The 18,668-nt window shown below is 34.9% G+C and overlaps 3 protein-coding genes across 5 annotated transcripts in view; 2 read left to right on the forward strand and 1 right to left on the reverse strand.

The window, feature by feature from the left end:
- Window positions 1-147: 147 nt before the first annotated feature.
- LOC138335420 (protein FAM204A-like) lies at window positions 148-14,528 on the reverse strand. The gene is made up of 7 exons (XM_069284507.1): window positions 14,345-14,528; window positions 13,422-13,515; window positions 12,829-12,967; window positions 12,196-12,394; window positions 6,394-6,450; window positions 6,076-6,125; window positions 148-265 (listed from the first exon to the last, which is right to left on the reverse strand). The coding sequence occupies exons 1-7, from the start codon at window positions 14,468-14,470 to the stop codon at window positions 223-225; spliced, it is 708 nt and encodes a 235-aa protein (XP_069140608.1). The 5' UTR covers window positions 14,471-14,528; the 3' UTR covers window positions 148-222.
- LOC138335419 (uncharacterized) lies at window positions 6,801-12,817 on the forward strand. The gene is made up of 2 exons (XM_069284506.1): window positions 6,801-8,322; window positions 9,277-12,817. The coding sequence occupies exon 2, from the start codon at window positions 9,281-9,283 to the stop codon at window positions 10,046-10,048; it is 768 nt and encodes a 255-aa protein (XP_069140607.1). The 5' UTR covers window positions 6,801-8,322; window positions 9,277-9,280; the 3' UTR covers window positions 10,049-12,817.
- Window positions 14,529-14,566: 38 nt separating the features above from the next.
- The window catches only part of LOC138335418 (insulin-degrading enzyme-like), a 33,877-nt gene continuing 29,775 nt past the window's right edge, over window positions 14,567-18,668 (forward strand). The window contains exons 1-4 of one of the 3 annotated variants that reach the window (XM_069284504.1): window positions 14,567-14,698; window positions 15,924-16,133; window positions 16,570-16,646; window positions 18,015-18,041. In XM_069284504.1, coding sequence (XP_069140605.1) covers window positions 15,965-16,133; window positions 16,570-16,646; window positions 18,015-18,041 — 273 coding nt within the window. In that variant the 5' untranslated portion in view covers window positions 14,567-14,698; window positions 15,924-15,964. Of the gene's footprint in view, window positions 14,699-14,834; window positions 14,913-15,923; window positions 16,134-16,569; window positions 16,647-18,014; window positions 18,042-18,109; window positions 18,137-18,668 lie in introns of those variants that run through there. The other 2 variants (XM_069284503.1, XM_069284505.1) reach the window with 2 other exon arrangements.

Genomic DNA, 18,668 nt, shown 5'->3' on the forward strand with positions numbered 1-18,668 from the left:
TCGGACATGTAATTGAGAAAAAAATATCCAAGTCAAAATTTAGTGACGCTGTCGATATTCTAGAGACTTGCTAAGTATACACGTGTGTATTTGTTTATTTCAATAAAACTGAGCTATATACCGTAAATAAATTAAATAACTAGAACAGACACCATGTAAATTTACTTCTATTTCCCAAAATGTCTTTGTCCACAATTGAAAATAATGACCAGCAATGTATCTTTACATGTTGCCTTTTGTTTCCCATCTTTGTTTTTCTTGAAACCTGCAACGAAATTTAAATCAATAATCAATAACAGATTGAGAAATAAATCGATATATGTTATTCATAAAAAATGAGAAATTAAGTAATTACTTAAAAATGTAAGCGTTTGCAATTACAAACAGCTATGTTCACAACTTTGACACTTGCTAGCACACACCAAGATTCAATTATCTCGGCAATGACATAAATTATTTAAATTACATTATATTTAAGTGAATGTGGTAACGAGAAACATATGTAGGGGAGATAACTGAGTATATTTCGGAGACGCCATTGATACACAAAAAGAGTATAAAACGTGCATATGTATGTGAACGCTAATACACTGATGATGGTAATTGGATGTGATTATATTGTAATCGTCTCCCAGCTAACACACTGATGATGGTAATTGGATGTGACTAATATTGTAATCGTCTCCCAGCTAACACACTGATGATGGTAATTGGATGTGATTATATTGTAATCGTCTCCCAGCTAACACACTGATGATGGTAATGGATGTGACTAATATTGTAATCGTCTCCCAGCTAACACACTGATGATGGTAATTGGATGTGACTAATATTGTAATCGTCTCCCAGCTAATACACTGATGATGGTAATGGATGTGACTAATATTGTAATCGTCTCCCAGCTAACACACTGATGATGGTAATGGATGTGACTAATATTGTAATCGTCTCCCAGCTAACACACTGATGATGGTAATGGATGTGACTAATATTGTAATCGTCTCCCAGCTAATACACTGATGATGGTAATGGATGTGACTAATATTGTAATCGTCTCCCAGCTAATACACTGACTGATGGTAATTGGATGTGACTAATATTGTAATCGTCTCCCAGCTAACACACTGATGATGGTAATGGATGTGACTAATATTGTTATCGTCTCCCAGCTAATACACTGACTGATGGTAATTGGATGTGACTAATATTGTAATCGTCTCCCACCTAACACACTGATGATGGTAATTGAGTGTGACTAATATTGTAATCGTCTCCCAGCTAATACACTGATGATGGTAATGGATGTGACTAATATTGTAATCGTCTCCCAGCTAACACACTGGTGATGGTAATTGGATGTGACTAATATTGTAATCGTCTCCCAGCTAATACACTGATGATGGTAATTGGATGTGACTAATATTGTAATCGTCTCCCAGCTAATACACTGATGATGGTAATGGATGTGACTAATATTGTAATCGTCTCCCAGCTAACACACTGATGATGGTAATTGGATGTGACTAATATTGTAATCGTCTCCCAGCTAACACACTGATGATGGTAATTGGATGTGACTAATATTGTAATCGTCTCCCAGCTAATACACTGATGATGGTAATGGATGTGACTAATATTGTAATCGTCTCCCAGCTAATACACTGATGATGGTAATTGGATGTGACTAATATTGTAATCGTCTCCCAGCTAATACACTGATGATGGTAATTGGATGTGACTAATATTGTAATCGTCTCCCAGCTAACACACTGATGATGGTAATCGGATGTGACTAATATTGTAATCGTCTCCCAGCTAACACACTGATGATGGTAATTGGATGTGACTAATATTGTAATCGTCTCCCAGCTAATACACTGATGATGGTAATGGATGTGACTAATATTGTAATCGTCTCCCAGCTAACACACTGATGATGGTAATCGGATGTGACTAATATTGTAATCGTCTCCCAGCTAACACACTGATGATGGTAATTGGATGTGACTAATATTGTAATCGTCTCCCAGCTAATACACTGATGATGGTAATTGGATGTGACTAATATTGTAATCGTCTCCCAGCTAACACACTAATGATGGTAATGGATGTGACTAATATTGTAATCGTCTCCCAGCTAACACACTGGTGATGGTAATTGGATGTGACTAATATTGTAATCGTCTCCCAGCTAATACACTGACTGATGGTAATTGGATGTGACTAATATTGTAATCGTCTCCCAGCTAACACACTGATGATGGTAATTGGATGTGACTAATATTGTAATCGTCTCCCAGCTAACACACTGATGATGGTAATTGGATGTGATTATATTGTAATCGTCTCCCAGCTAATACACTGATGATGGTAATTGGGTGTGACTAATATTGTAATCGTCTCCCAGCTAACACACTGGTGATGGTAATTGGATGTGACTAATATTGTAATCGTCTCCCAGCTAATACACTGATGATGGTCATTGGATGCGACTAATATTGTAATCGTCTCCCAGCTAATACACTGATGATGGTAATTGGATGTGACTAATATTGTAATCGTCTCCCAGCTAACACACTGATGATGGTAATTGGATGTGACTAATATTGTAATCGTCTCCCAGCTAACACACTGATGATGGTAATTGGATGTGACTAATATTGTAATCGTCTCCCAGCTAATACACTGATGATGGTAATCGGATGTGACTAATATTGTAATCGTCTCCCAGCTAATACACTGATGATGGTAATTGGATGTGACTAATATTGTAATCGTCTCCCAGCTAACACACTGATGATGGTAATTGGATGTGACTAATATTGTAATCGTCTCCCAGCTAACACACTGATGATGGTAATTGGATGTGACTAATATTGTAATCGTCTCCCAGCTAATACACTGATGATGGTAATTGGATGTGACTAATATTGTAATCGTCTCCCAGCTAACACACTAATGATGGTAATGGATGTGACTAATATTGTAATCGTCTCCCAGCTAACACACTGGTGATGGTAATTGGATGTGACTAATATTGTAATCGTCTCCCAGCTAATACACTGACTGATGGTAATTGGATGTGACTAATATTGTAATCGTCTCCCAGCTAACACACTGATGATGGTAATTGGATGTGACTAATATTGTAATCGTCTCCCAGCTAACACACTGATGATGGTAATTGGATGTGATTATATTGTAATCGTCTCCCAGCTAATACACTGATGATGGTAATTGGGTGTGACTAATATTGTAATCGTCTCCCAGCTAACACACTGGTGATGGTAATTGGATGTGACTAATATTGTAATCGTCTCCCAGCTAATACACTGATGATGGTCATTGGATGCGACTAATATTGTAATCGTCTCCCAGCTAATACACTGATGATGGTAATGGATGTGACTAATATTGTAATCGTCTCCCAGCTAACACACTGGTGATGGTAATTGGATGTGACTAATATTGTAATCGTCTCCCAGCTAACACACTGATGATGGTAATTGGATGTGACTAATATTGTAATCGTCTCCCAGCTAATACACTGATGATGGTAATCGGATGTGACTAATATTGTAATCGTCTCCCAGCTAATACACTGATGATGGTAATTGGATGTGACTAATATTGTAATCGTCTCCCAGCTAACACACTGATGATGGTAATTGGATGTGACTAATATTGTAATCGTCTCCCAGCTAATACACTGATGATGGTCATTGGATGCGACTAATATTGTAATCGTCTCCCAGCTAACACACTGATGATGGTAATTGGATGTGATTATATTGTAATCGTCTCCCAGCTAACACACTGATGATGGTAATTGGATGTGACTAATATTGTAATCGTCTCCCAGCTAATACACTGATGATGGTAATTGGATGTGATTATATTGTAATCGTCTCCCAGCTAATACACTGATGATGGTAATTGGGTGTGACTAATATTGTAATCGTCTCCCAGCTAACACACTGATGATGGTAATTGGATGTGACTAATATTGTAATCGTCTCCCAGCTAACACACTGATGATGGTAATTGGATGTGATTATATTGTAATCGTCTCCCAGCTAATACACTGATGATGGTAATTGGGTGTGACTAATATTGTAATCGTCTCCCAGCTAACACACTGGTGATGGTAATTGGATGTGACTAATATTGTAATCGTCTCCCAGCTAACACACTGATGATGGTAATTGGATGTGACTAATATTGTAATCGTCTCCCAGCTAAACACACTGATGATGGTAATTGGATGTGACTAATATTGTAATCGTCTCCCAGCTAATACACTGATGATGGTAATTGGATGTGATTATATTGTAATCGTCTCCCAGCTAACACACTGATGATGGTAATGGATGTGACTAATATTGTAATCGTCTCCCAGCTAATACACTGATGATGGTAATTGGATGTGACTAATATTGTAATCGTCTCCCAGCTAATACACTGATGATGGTAATTGGATGTGACTAATATTGTAATCGTCTCCCAGCTAATACACTGATGATGGTAATCGGATGTGACTAATATTGTAATCGTCTCCCAGCTAATACACTGATGATGGTAATTGGATGTGACTAATATTGTAATCGTCTCCCAGCTAACACACTGATGATGGTAATTGGATGTGACTAATATTGTAATCGTCTCCCAGCTAATACACTGATGATGGTCATTGGATGCGACTAATATTATAATCGTCTCCCAGCTAACACACTGATGATGGTAATTGGATGTGATTATATTGTAATCGTCTCCCAGCTAACACACTGATGATGGTAATTGGATGTGACTAATATTGTAATCGTCTCCCAGCTAATACACTGATGATGGTAATTGGATGTGACTAATATTGTAATCGTCTCCCAGCTAACACACTGATGATGGTAATTGGATGTGACTAATATTGTAATCGTCTCCCAGCTAATACACTGATGGTGGTAATAGATGTGACTAATATTGTAATCGTCTCCCAGCTAATACACTGATGATGGTAATTGGATGTGACTAATATTGTAATCGTCTCCCAGCTAATACACTGATGATGGTAATGGATGTGACTAATATTGTAATCGTCTCCCAGCTAACACACTGATGATGGTAATTGGATGTGACTAATATTGTAATCGTCTCCCAGCTAACACACTGATGATGGTAATTGGATGTGACTAATATTATAATCGTCTCCCAGCTAATACACTGATGATGGTAGTTGGGTGTGACTAATATTGTAATCGTCTTCCAGCTAATACACTGATGATGGTAATCAGATGTGACTAATATTGGAATCGTCTCCCAGCTAACACACTGATGATGGTTATTGGATGTGACTAATATTGTAATTGTCTCCCAGCTAATACACTGATGATGGTAATTGGATGTGACTAATATTGTAATCGTCTCCCAGCTAATACACTGATGATGGTAATCGGATGTGACTAATATTGTAATCGTCTCCCAGCTAACACACTGATGATGGTAATGGATGTGACTAATATTGTAATCGTCTCCCAGCTAACACACTAGATGATGATGGTAATGGATGTGACTAATATTGTAATCGTCTCCCAGCTAATACACTGATGATGGTAATGGATGTGACTAAAATTGTAATCGTCTCCCAGCTAACACACTGGTGATGGTAATTTGGTGTGACTAATATTGTAATCGTCTCCCAGCTAACACACTGATGATGGTAATTTGGTGTGACTAATATTGTAATCGTCTCCCAGCTAACACACTGATGATGGTAATGGATGTGACTAATATTGTTATCGTCTCCAAGCTAACACACTGATGATGGTAATGGATGTGACTAATATTGTAATCGTCTCCCAGCTAACACACTGATGATGGTTATTGGATGTGACTAATATTGTAATCGTCTCCCAGCTAATACACTGATGATGGTAATCGAATGTGACTAATATTGTAATCGTCTCCCAGCTAACACACTGATGATGGTAATCGGATATGACTAATATTGTAATCGTCTCCCAGCTTATACACTGATGATGGTAATTGGATGTGACTAATATTGTAATCGTCTCTTCCACTTACCCCCAATGAAGACTTTTCTTCTTTTTGGACTTTTTGAATTCTTCTTGTTCCTAAAAAAAGATATAAATGCACTCAATAATGATAATATTTTCTGATGTCAAGTTCTAAAATACAGACGGGGTGAAACAATGGGACGTACAGGAAATATGTTCATGGGAAATACCTGGAAATTTTCATTCAGAACTGGTAGTAAAGAAATTTGTAATTTTAATGAAAGTATATCGTTTCATAATACGTATATATCAGTATACAATAAAAATTGGAGTTCGTCCTTTCAGAGTTAAAGAGAAACTAATCCGTTTTGCATTAATTACATACCTTTCTCTTTTCAGAATATCTGTAAGCGTCGAAGGCCTTGGTAACTTTAGTTCCCAACTGAAAAATCAAAACATGCTTATTAGCTATCGTCAATATGTGTCCTTGGATATCATAGGAACATTTGAAGAGGCAACTACTGTATAACTTTTATAATGAAGGATATCAGAAGAGACAATGATAATAGTAATTGATGAATACAGGTACACGTATGTTATAAATGTTTTGTCTCGCGAATTTTCCTCAAGTGACTACACAAAATTAATAGGACCATCTAACTCCCTGCAACATGTAACATATACAATCAGTGATAAAGATAAGTACAGTGCATAATGTACTTAAATCATTTGTATGTCGGTTGCCAAAGCGGAACAGGATGTAGCTCATGATATATGTATTTATTAAATACTCTGCACGCCTAATAAGGTTGCGCACAATGTTCGGTCACTTTTATGTAACGTCATTGAATATAAAAAACGTCATTATTTTATAATGTGACGAGCGCAATTGACGTCATTTCCGACATTTGGCAAACCTGCAAGACAAAGAAAAAACGCAATTTTTCGAATACTTTTTTTGAATATTCAGTAGAGATTTCGCATACGTATATTTGAGGAAAAACGTATATTTGTATTCTGTATAGATAACATAATTACTTATATAAATGAAGTCATTTTTCAACGTCGTGAACTTGCGTGACAGAGCAGTCAATAAAAAATGCATTTTTGGTCATTTCTGCAAGACAAAGGTATTGTTCGATACAAAAGTAAAACGATGTCGCAGACTATTTTTTCTCACATGTTATTGAAATAGAAGAAAAACGTATTTTTAAATTAACAATTCATGTCCATATGTCATGAATTTGTACCGTTTTGTAATGTGTGTATTTGTGGTTTTTCACTTTATTTTTTTCTTTCGGATCTGTCTATCTGCCACTCTGCAAACAAAGTCCACCATTTTGAAGTATGACGTCACAATTCATTATTACCGCCATGTGGTGTTCAGTTTGACCACAGTGACACTTGACCGAAACCGCATAGAGATGCGTGTTACATTTGTAGCGCCAAAAAATGTATCTTAGCCTTCATACATGTACATGTAGTGTTGCCGGCATACCTGGGACATGTTACTTTCAATTACATTATATAAATTTAAATTATATTATATTTTATTTGAAAGAAAATAGTTTGTGGCTTATAAATAATCTAAGATATATTAGCCTCACGCACTGTCCAGTACACATTTCATGCACATGTCTCTTTGTTAATTAAATATTATTCGTCGTCTACCAGAAATATGCATTCTTAATTTAATCCTTCCTCGTCTTTAAAATCAATGTCATCTACAAATAAATGCATTTACGCCCTTGTATGTTCTTGTTTGAAATCAAACATACTAAATGTAGTTCAAAGAAATCATCATACATTGTATGTTATAGGAAGACCTCCGATCAAAAATCAAAAAGAAATAAAAATAGCTGCAAAACCATTTTAAACGTTGATGTAATATTTGTTCACAAAGGCGAACTGCGTATAGCTACATTGTACGTACATGCATGTGTGTGTACCTAAAGCATCGTCTCCTTGTCAATGTATACGTACCAAATACAGCCGATACGTATAAAACGCTACCGCCAACAAAACTCAAGCGCGCCATACAAATTCAAGCGCCTGACTGACAAAGACAATGGGAATTCCCTAGGCTATTTTTAAACTTTGTACATGTCATACTCATGGTCACTTGTTCGAGTGTCAGAGTGATTTTAATGGTACAAAGGTGCAATGATACATGTTATCCATGATGGATATTAGGTAGTGAAAGCTACAAGTGCACCACATACATTTATTACATTGATCATAATTAGTGCTTTACAGGAAACGACTTCCTATATAGCTACAGGATCCGGATCTCAGTATACAATTGAGTTCACAGGTTGGTATCTAAATGTTATATACTTCAAGATATTACATGTAAATAATTTGAAATCCAATATCAGAATGTATCATATGCATACAGTTATGACATCTACATGTACGTGTACATACACTGTATTTATACTGTATATAGAGCTCTAGCTGTGTCCCTTTCATATTTCCTGAAAGGATGTACAACATTTTGTATTTGTACTGAAATTTGTAAATATTTCCTTATTTTATCTACTCTATCTCTATGGTAAGCACAGTTTATTATACATGTGTATTGCTAATATCTGATAGGAACCTTGATATGGAATGAATATTACTGTAACAATAATTTTACATTATATCCACAAATTTGTTGTAAGCATGTTCATTATAAACAAGTTTTACTGTACACAATGTACTCCTATAACACGAGTCCACTGTTCCGTCAATGACTAATGTTTAGCTACTTCTCTTCATACATGTGTGAGGATTCAGATTCCCCAACAGTATAAATGAATCCTTTTTCATTGATAATATTTATGAAATCTCCTTTGATCTCATCAAAACTTCATGATCATCATAGCAGCAAATGTTGACAAACAACACATTAACAGTTGACATTCAAAACCCATTGGTTTAACCCTGAATTCATATAAAATGTATCAAAATATGTTTCGCCTTAGGTTACATGTTCATTAATTGATGATTTCAAACTCGCTATAATCTTCCTTCTTTGCTAATTATATCAATTTTATCGTATAAAACTTTTATTACAATGCATGACTAGACCTATTAGATTGATGGTGTCAGGCGGGGTATCTGCAAATAAGACCCCTACAACTTTTGATCTCTATTTCTTATTTGGGTGGTATGGGGTAGGGATTTTTTTTTTTTTTTTTTTTTTTGGGGGGGGGGGGGGGGGTCTTATTTGTGGTGAAATACAGTAATCCAGAATTGTTTCAGCTTTTGTTTTTTATTTCAGTAATATGGATTTACTGTCAATCTTGCAGAGCAATTTGAGTCCCGCTAAGAAATTAGAAACAGCCATTCTTCAGAACAATGTTGCCTTACTGGAGGAAACCCTACAATCTGGAGTGGACATAAACAGTAGAGTACAGGTTCAGGGAGGAAACACAGCGCTACATGTAGCGTGTCGACAAGGGTACCGTAACTGTGTCGCTAAACTTCTGGAATATCACGCCGACCCAGACAGGAAGAATGACTTCAACATGTCATCTATTACAACAGCATTCCAACAGAAGAATGCAAAGTGTTTGTGGCTACTTCTGGCAGAAAGCCGCGACTGGATGAACCTTGGGTCATTTTGGTTGGAGGACGATGTGGCTGGGTTATTATGGAACAACACGGACAACTCCATGGATACGTTGGTATCTGTTCTCATAAAAGCCACGCCAGATTTATCACAAACTCGCAGTAATTTGAAGGAAAACTTGTTCTACAGATGCAAAGACACAAACTTGGAGAATTCCTTGAAAATCTGGAGAATGACCGAGGATATTGACGGTGAATCTTTTATAACAAACAAGAAGTCAACATTCAGTCAGAATGATTCCTGGCAAAAGACATTTGTTGAATGGCTGAATGAATACAACAAAACACCCAAACTGCTGTCCCACTATGCTAGGCTTGCGATTCGGAGAAGTTTTCATCCGAACTGTAATGTTTGTTATGGAGCGAGTCAGTTACCTATTCCATCCTCTCTAAAGCAGGACATTATGATGACATGTGACTAGCTAGGTTATCCAACCAGACAAAATGATGACCTATAGTTACTATATATAGAACAAACTTAGGCTGCGCCCTCACTCAAACTGGATATAATCAAAGAATGTATATTGATGTAACTTGATAAAGTGCTTTGATCAATTTGTCAATGGACAAGTTTTACATCATAGTGTTGATTTAATTACAATGAAGATTACAATATATTTAAGTGAAAGACTATCTTAACAATTAAAGTTGTTGAATTTGTTGTAATTTTCATTATATCATGTGCAATATATAAAGACTACAAATCACGACACTCCAATTGATAATTTAAGCATTCTGATCTATTAGAGTTACTTCCCTTCAACTTTATTTCTTTGATTATACAGTTTGACTTGTTGGACCTAGTTGTTCATTTATGAATTAAAGACAGATCTGGTAATTTTATATTGTTTTCAAACGAACCTTGACAAAGCCCTTAAAGGCCTGTATCAAAAATGAAATAATGTCTTTAACAAACGGTCAAACTGGTTGTTCCGGATAAACGAAAACGGCCCTGGCGATGGAGTGAAACAACCGGATTTGTTTGTTTGTTTGTTGTTTTTACATCTTAACGACAACCAAGGTCATTTAGGGTCAAACTAAAAGTCAAAAGGTCGAAAACAAGTCACTAATAGATCAGAATGGCAATCATATGTTAATTTGTTTAAATCACTCGACATGGTAAACGTGGTCAGGTATATGTACTTAAGTTTAATGTTTCATTTTATATACCACTTGTTTTCACTCATGGTCATTGTCTTATTTGATTGATTGATTTATTTTAGTCACTCACCCCTAAAGAAGCATTTGAATTCTTCCATTTCAAATGCTGGAATACTTCATTATGAATTTTTAGGGATGAATGAGTTAAATAAATATTCTTTTCTCCCAAGGTAACTTGAGACCAATTACCAGTTTCAAGCAAGTGTTTTTCTTTCAGATTTGGAAACTCCTCAGTCTAAAATTGTGGAGTATTAATTACTAAATTAAAGACAAAGATACAAAACTGCACAGTTACTGGTTAGCTTACTATTATTACCGATACAAACACATTTAAGTCTAGAACACATATATTGCTGGATAATATTATTGTTGAGGTATGTAGATTATCTTCCATCAGTTAATTAGAAATACATAATACGTTACTTTTTGAAAAAACATTTTGGGTATATATAATCAAATACTGACAAACTGGTATTGACAAGAAGTCTAGATACATACAGTAACAGATTTTTCAGGTTAAAAAAAGAAGAAGATTTTCTCAGGTTAAGATTTAGTCTGCTAAACCTGCCTATATTATTAGGCCTTTTTGCCACAGGCAGGTTTAGCAGACTACTTGAGGTTACCAATATACCAGCTGCAATATTAATGATAATATATTTTTTTTAAATAATTGTCATATCAAAATGTCAATTGTTTATTCCAGCAAAAGCTTGTCATTCATTTAGAATGCTTTCCACACTTTAGTTCTAGGAATGTCAAAATGTTGTTCCCAAGTTCTTTTGATGCAAAAAAACCCCAAGTGTGATGGTGGAAACCCTCAAGGTTTGCAGCAATGATTGCACAAAATCTTGTTCCATTTCTATACTTGATTTTCAGGATGGCTTTAATGTGATAATCATTTGTTTGACCACTATCCATCAATATTCAAAAAATAAAGAAAAAATAGCATACAATTAACAAACTATCTGACATCAATAAATATCAAACATAAACCTTTCATAGATTTGTTTCAAACCATTTTGTTAATGATAACCCCTGGAATACTGAGAATGGGATGGATATAACATCAGTGTTAGTAACCCCTGGAGTATGGACGGTATTTTTATATATTACAATTCTTATGCATATATATATATTGTATGACAAAGTTTGTCATTGTCGTCGATCATCAATTGTTTTATTCTTCACGTTATCTATTACAGGCGCATTATCTGATCCCTGGGAGACTCGAGGCTTAGCTCATTTCTCTGAACACATGTTGATTCTTATTTTGTTAATGATAACCCCTGGAATACCGAGAATGGGATGGATATAACATCAGTGATAGTAACCCCTAGAGTATGGAAGATGATACATTGTAAGTGATAAAACAACAAGTTTTTACATACAGCATACTAACAGCACTTACATCTCGTGTAGACAATTTATCACTCAGCTCCTCAGCCCTAGAGTATTCCCCTTGTTTAATGGCTGAAGTAATCTGAACTTCTAATCCAGACTCTGGTTTGTGACATTCCTGATCTGGCCTATGAAGGTGATCATTCGCAGTCAGGAATGGCTGAATATTCTCCCAAGATGGCTTGGTACCACTTGTTGAACTCTGATCTCTAGAAATTCACACAAATTAATTTAAATAGACCTTTTTTTTTTCCAATTCAGATTTCACTATCAGAATAATACATGTAGATAATTCCTATACTGAATTAATATATTATGATACTGTATATACCAAAGTCATATATTCCATCTTTACATATTACAGAGTAAGCTCCCTTGCAGGTAGGTACTAATTATTACGTCATTATTTTGTGAGTGCAATTCACGTCGTTTTCTCCAAAAAGTATGACGTTACTTTCGCAAACACATGACCTCACAATCAATACCTATCCGCAAGGGCAGATAACTCTGTAATATGCAAATACAATGTGCAGAATACCACTGTGCATTGCATCTTGCTCTTTCGAAATATACATGTATACATTGAAATACTTTGTAATAGGTTGAATAAAAAATTCTATTATTTTGAAAAATTGTTTTGTACTTTTTTGTGGATTTGTCACTGGGCAAAGTCTTTCTTTTCCTGTTTTGTGTTTTAGTCTCATCATGGACAGGTGGTCCAAATTTCACATCATGCTGACGAAGTATGTCTCGGTCTTCTGGAAGAGTTATCTCCTCCTGAACTACATAAAAATGAAAGAAATTCTCAATAATTTACATCTTTGGATATGATTCTGTAATTGGGAAAGGAATTTACATAAGCTTTAAGCTTGTTTTCCAACTCCCAAATATTCTATGTTTTGTACATCGGATGTATACATATATGTATATGTATACAGAGTTTCAGATTGATTTCAAAATCTTTTTGGGGTTTTTACGAAATTTTGTTTAGGACATTCTGTATTGGAATGATTATTATTTTCAAAAACTTTAGGGCATTTTGGAAGAGTACTGGCAAAATGGCCTAAATTTAGTCCCAATCTGAATCACTATATAATGTATATGAATAAACTAAGCTACATTGCTATCATAGCAAAACATTTTGTTCACTGTGGTGACTAAAGCACTAAAATACAAATGTCTTCCTCCAAATATTAATTGGTATCTTTGGATATGATTATAATATACAAGTAATACCTTTCTTCATCAATGATTTCTGCATATATTTGATCCTTTTTTCTGTTGATCTTCTGGTCATATCATCAGTCTTCTTCTCCAAAGCCTTAAATCTCTGAAAATTTAATGTGTGATTTACTTACAAATAATTTCAATATATGTGTTAATTGCCTCAATCTTAAATGTTAAATCTTAATTATAATGTCAAAGTACTCATATATTCTTCGAATTTAATTTCTGCAAATAAATGTAAAATTTGTAAAATTGTAGAATTACAGTAAATGGTTCATCATCATAACATATTCATCATCTACCATCATCATCACCAACACAATCATCATTACATCATCATCCTCTAACATTTCCACCACTATCTCATCATCACCATCATCAACATAACATTACCATCATGTCAAGTTGTCAACCACTAACATTACCACTATATCATCATCATCATGTCCATCACCACTATCACTAGCTACTGTTGTAGCAGAAAAGATATCACCTTCTGAAAAGTTGGTCAGAAGGTGATATCTTTTCCGCTACAACAGTAGCTACACCATCACCACCGCCATCACCATTATCTCATAATCATCTCATCATCATTATCTAACATTTTCATCATCACCACCATCACTATCATTATCACAATCCCCTTCATCACAAACATCATTATCATCATATCCACCACCATCATCATCAGCGCATCATCAGACATGTCAAAACCATCACCACCACTATCACCATGTTGTGTCATTTACATGAGTTATTTCCCCTTCATGTGATATTAGGAACAGAGTAACTACAAGATGTAAGAGGGGAGCGAGTTCCCCAAACCCTCTCACTACAATACAATCATCACAACCACCACCATCACCATCATCATCGTCGTCGTCATCATCATCATCATCATCCCATCACCATCATCACATCTGCAATATTACCTCCCATAACTTAGATGGCACATTCTTTGGGGCTTTTTCAGTAGAATTGGAATCCGAAGCTTCTGAGATTTCTGGGTTGTCAGCGTCTTCATCTTTTAATTGTGGAGGAGGCACTCTTTGGTACATCTTTGCATTGTTGTTGTCTATGGATCAATGTTGTTTAGGTGCTCTAATAAAGCATGCTTGTTCATGTACGAAACAAACACCAAAGTGACGTCGTTTATCGGTTGCAATATAATCTCTGTCTTTTACACGTTTGGAAACAGTTTCCCTACCATTTCTCGTCCTTTCCATTCCGTCAATGTGTAAAACCAATGATCTATAGGTTCTTGGTTTAACCACCTTCAGCAGTTTGTAAGTGTTGACGTCAGAACTAACTTAAACTTCCCATAACATTATATCCTAGCAGTTAATCAACAAATTGTAACATGCTCACAAAATTAATATTTAATCATTTTTGCAGTCCTCTCTAGGCATCTGCTTCAGACCGTCAATGTTGACGATTTGTGGTCATGGTCTGCCTCTTGTTCTAAAACCAGATGCAGACGCCTGTACTTCAGACGTACATGTAAATTCACCACCGATATCGATGTTGATAAACATTGTATTAGGCCTAGTATCCACGGGGGTCCAACTCAATGAAAATAGAAGTTGTCCTGTATTTTTTTTATATTTTGATGGATGGACTGATGAAACAGTCATGTGATTTTTTTTTGAGAAAATACAAGATTTGAAAAATTGTAGATTTCAAATCTTGTATCATTTCGTAGATGTTCAGTCCATCCACCAAATACAAAAAATGTACAATGTACTAGATCTACATGACAACATCCATTTTCATTGAGTTGGCCCCCTGTGTCAGTATCATGTGTAATATTTATTCAGGTTGTAAGAGATACATACACTAGCTATTGTAGATATTCTGATCTTGCTATCTGCATAATGTACATGTGCATGTAAAATGTATATATCACCCCATCCATATCATTCATTTTGAAACACAATGGCAAGTAGACCTGACCGACATGTACAATGTAGATCTAATTTAAGCTATTTTCCTATAAAGGCATTAATGAGTCTTGAATGCAGTATCATCGAGAGTGATCATAAGCACCCCCTCCACCCCCAGCATCCTTGATACTCCAGGGGTTACTATCACTAACATAATATCTACCCCTGAACTAAATAGCTATCTCATAGTAAAACTGGAGGCAGTTCTGCAGTTGGGAAAACTGACCAATGACAGGCCTGCAGAGACTTCATTTGAAGATTACAAAGAAAGTGAGTGTGAAGCCAATCTTCAAAGCAACACAGTCAACCAGCGTACCGTTATACAATTTCTAAATGTGTACCGTTATACAATTCCTTTGTCAAATGGATCAAAGGATCAAAATTACCAGTGTTTTTGTTGCCTACAGTTTAACTATCAGGTGTGGATATAAGGTCAGTGATTAGTAACCCCTTGAATTTCAAGGATGACCCCAGGTGCTAGGAGATTCAGTTCAATGACCCCAGGTACTAGGAGATTCAGTTCAAAAGCTAAACTATTACGATGCTGTTTTATGTGAATATGTTATAGGTACACTGATGAACAAGAGGCAGCATTAACAGAACTTCAACATGAAAGGAATGGAGTTCATCCGTAGAACTGTTGGTCATGAAAAAATCATCAAATCCCTCCAGGATAAACGTCTGTATCGAGGTATTGAACTGACCAATGGCCTTAAGATCATGTTGGTCAGTGATCCGGAGACAGACAAGTCTTCAGCAGCCATGGATGTCCATGTAGGTCAGTGAGAATTGATAACCTTTTAGATTACGCTACTGGGACCCTATCGGTAACCGTGAAGGATCAGTAGTAGTTATTTGGGAAAAATTCAATTGTTTGCATCTCAAGAAACATATTATTTCCACATAAACAAAACAACACTATCATGAAGTATTTGTCAGCAGGTTCAGACATTCGTAAATCTTGAATTGATGCACAGTAGAATATGCACACAATCATGACTACTGGTCCGTCATTACTACTGGTTTGGTCCCAGTACATGTAATATGTATACGTTGTGGTCAATAAATGCCTTTAACGAATACTTGCAAAGCTCTGCTGTCTACATTTATACATGTATATGATGTTACTTTTTTGCATATATATATATTGTATGACAAAGTTTGTTATTGTCTTCGATCATCGATTGTTTTATTCTTCACGTTATCTATTACAGGCGCATTATCTGATCCCTGGGAGACTCAAGGCTTAGCTCATTTCTGCGAGCACATGTTGTTTCTTGGCTCGAAAAAGGTCGGAGTTTGTTTTACCTGCTATATTTATAATACCGTAAAATCTTACAATATATATATTATATAAAATTATTTAAATTAAAAATAAAATATAAATATAATTTGCGCACCAGTGCATCAGTCCTGCATAATGTTATAGATATGTACTACCACAATTGGTTTTGTTCTATAAAATCATATCATGTTTCTATAAATATATATGAATTTTAATAACTCTTTATAAGGAAAAGTTTGTCTCTCTAATAATTATTTACTAGAGCTGTAGGTATGTGTATGTGAATACTAATAATTATTTTAATTTTCTTAAAGATGCTCCACCGCCAACAGAGCATAAAAGACATTCATCATTTGAATAATAATTGGTGTTTAATCGTGTATATTTATATCTAATTAGCACAAAAAAATCATATAAAATACTTTATTTTGCCTTTAGTGCATTGTGTGCAATCAGTATTTCATTCCATATAGGATATAGTGCAACGGAATTTTTTTGGGACGCAATTAATTATTTTTGATATCTTTAACTTAAAGCAAAACTAGAAGCTCAAACTTTTCAATGATGGTAATGGTGTAAAGTAAGTAACTTTTGTAACTGAAGAAAAATACTAAATTGTCTGCTGCTGTTTTTGATAATGAAAAAATACCATTTGTCAGCGGTGAAGCATCTTTAAATTAGTTGACAGTTAAATATTATTTCCTTTGTCAATTAATCAGTGTTGATTTACTAATCAACTTTCTGTCGTCTCTCGGGTCTCTGAATATTGAAACAAATACTAGCTTTCAAACAGCGGCCATCTCTCGTAGTCACCTCTTTGGAGAGACAATGATATAAGATTATTGTGCAGGCAATACCTATATCCCATTTCTAAGGTTGCTGATCTAACACTGCAGCATTGGCGACACTACGCCATGCGACAAACACACTGTAATATGGCACATTGTCGCGATGTTGATATTCGGTGAAAATACGCCATGTGTCAAGCACACTGTCGCATGGCACATTGTCGCACATATTGTTGAAAATGCATTATTTAGAGCAGTTTCAGTACAATTTAAGTTGACAGGTATACAAGATATAAGTTTTTCACTTAAGTTAACTTACCTAAATGCAGTTGGTAGATATTACAAGTGGTTTGATACTCAAAGAAATAAAATTATAAATATGTTGTTTAAAATGATACTCCATGAAATAAAGTTACAAAATATAATGTTTCTTATGGGCATTTAAGTTCTGATAATAGTGATCTATATTCTTATATACAATAACAGATTTTATATATTTGCTTGAAGTATTGTATTGCTAAAACAATCAATGTGAGAAAAAATGTGTATACCGGGGTATACTGAAATACACCTATTTTACTTTCAGTATGAACAAGAAAACGCCTATAAGAAGGTAATACTTTCTATATGTAAGAAGTTTAATGGTATATAGTACATATAACCCCCTTATCTTATTTCCAGTATGAGGATGAAAATGACTACGATAAGGTAAGATACTATATGCATGGTTCAAATTTATGTTACACTATTTGTTCCTGGTTGTTAAATTGGTGACTTTTGCATCAGTGAATTTAAGGGATAGTGTTTGTTTGCTTATTAAATTCCATCTTTGCATATTACAGAGTTATTCACCCAAAGGTAATGGTATCAATTGTGATGTCATCATTTTGTGAACAAAAATGAAATAATTTTCTATGATAAATTTGACATGATCAATTAATACCTACCTCTTAGGGCAGATAACTCTTAAATATGCAATAAAGTGTTCGACGGAATACACTTTTAAGTTTATACATAATCTGTCCAGGTATTTACATCCTTATAAGATGTTTAATGAATTTATCTGCATTATTTTAGCTGTAATTTTCTGAAAATTGAAAATATGGTTAATAAGATCAGATATACAACTTTTTAAAAGGATTTCTAAATTTAAAGTTATCTACTTTGCTATAGGAAATTAAATTAAAATAAATGTAATGCTCAGATAAAAGTCTTATTTATTTATAAAGTTTGATACATA

Source organism: Argopecten irradians, chromosome 11 (assembly GCF_041381155.1).
Source record: "Argopecten irradians isolate NY chromosome 11, Ai_NY, whole genome shotgun sequence".
NCBI classification, from domain to species: Eukaryota; Metazoa; Mollusca; class Bivalvia; order Pectinida; family Pectinidae; genus Argopecten; species Argopecten irradians.

What these genes read in the sequence shown, in the direction of transcription:
- LOC138335419 (XM_069284506.1), top strand. Translation starts at nt 9,281, where the DNA reads ATGGATTTACTGTCAATCTTGCAGAGCAATTTGAGTCCCGCTAAGAAA.
- LOC138335420 (XM_069284507.1), bottom strand. Translation starts at nt 14,470, where the DNA reads ATGTACCAAAGAGTGCCTCCTCCACAATTAAAAGATGAAGACGCTGAC. An exon ending in TGCCATCTAAGTTATGGGAG is followed by an intron (nt 13,516 to 14,344) that starts GTAATATTGCAG and finishes TTAAATTTTCAG; the next exon opens with AGATTTAAGGCTTTGGAGAA. An exon ending in AGTGACAAATCCACAAAAAA is followed by an intron (nt 12,395 to 12,828) that starts GTACAAAACAAT and finishes GTGAATTTCTAG; the next exon opens with AGATCAGAGTTCAACAAGTG.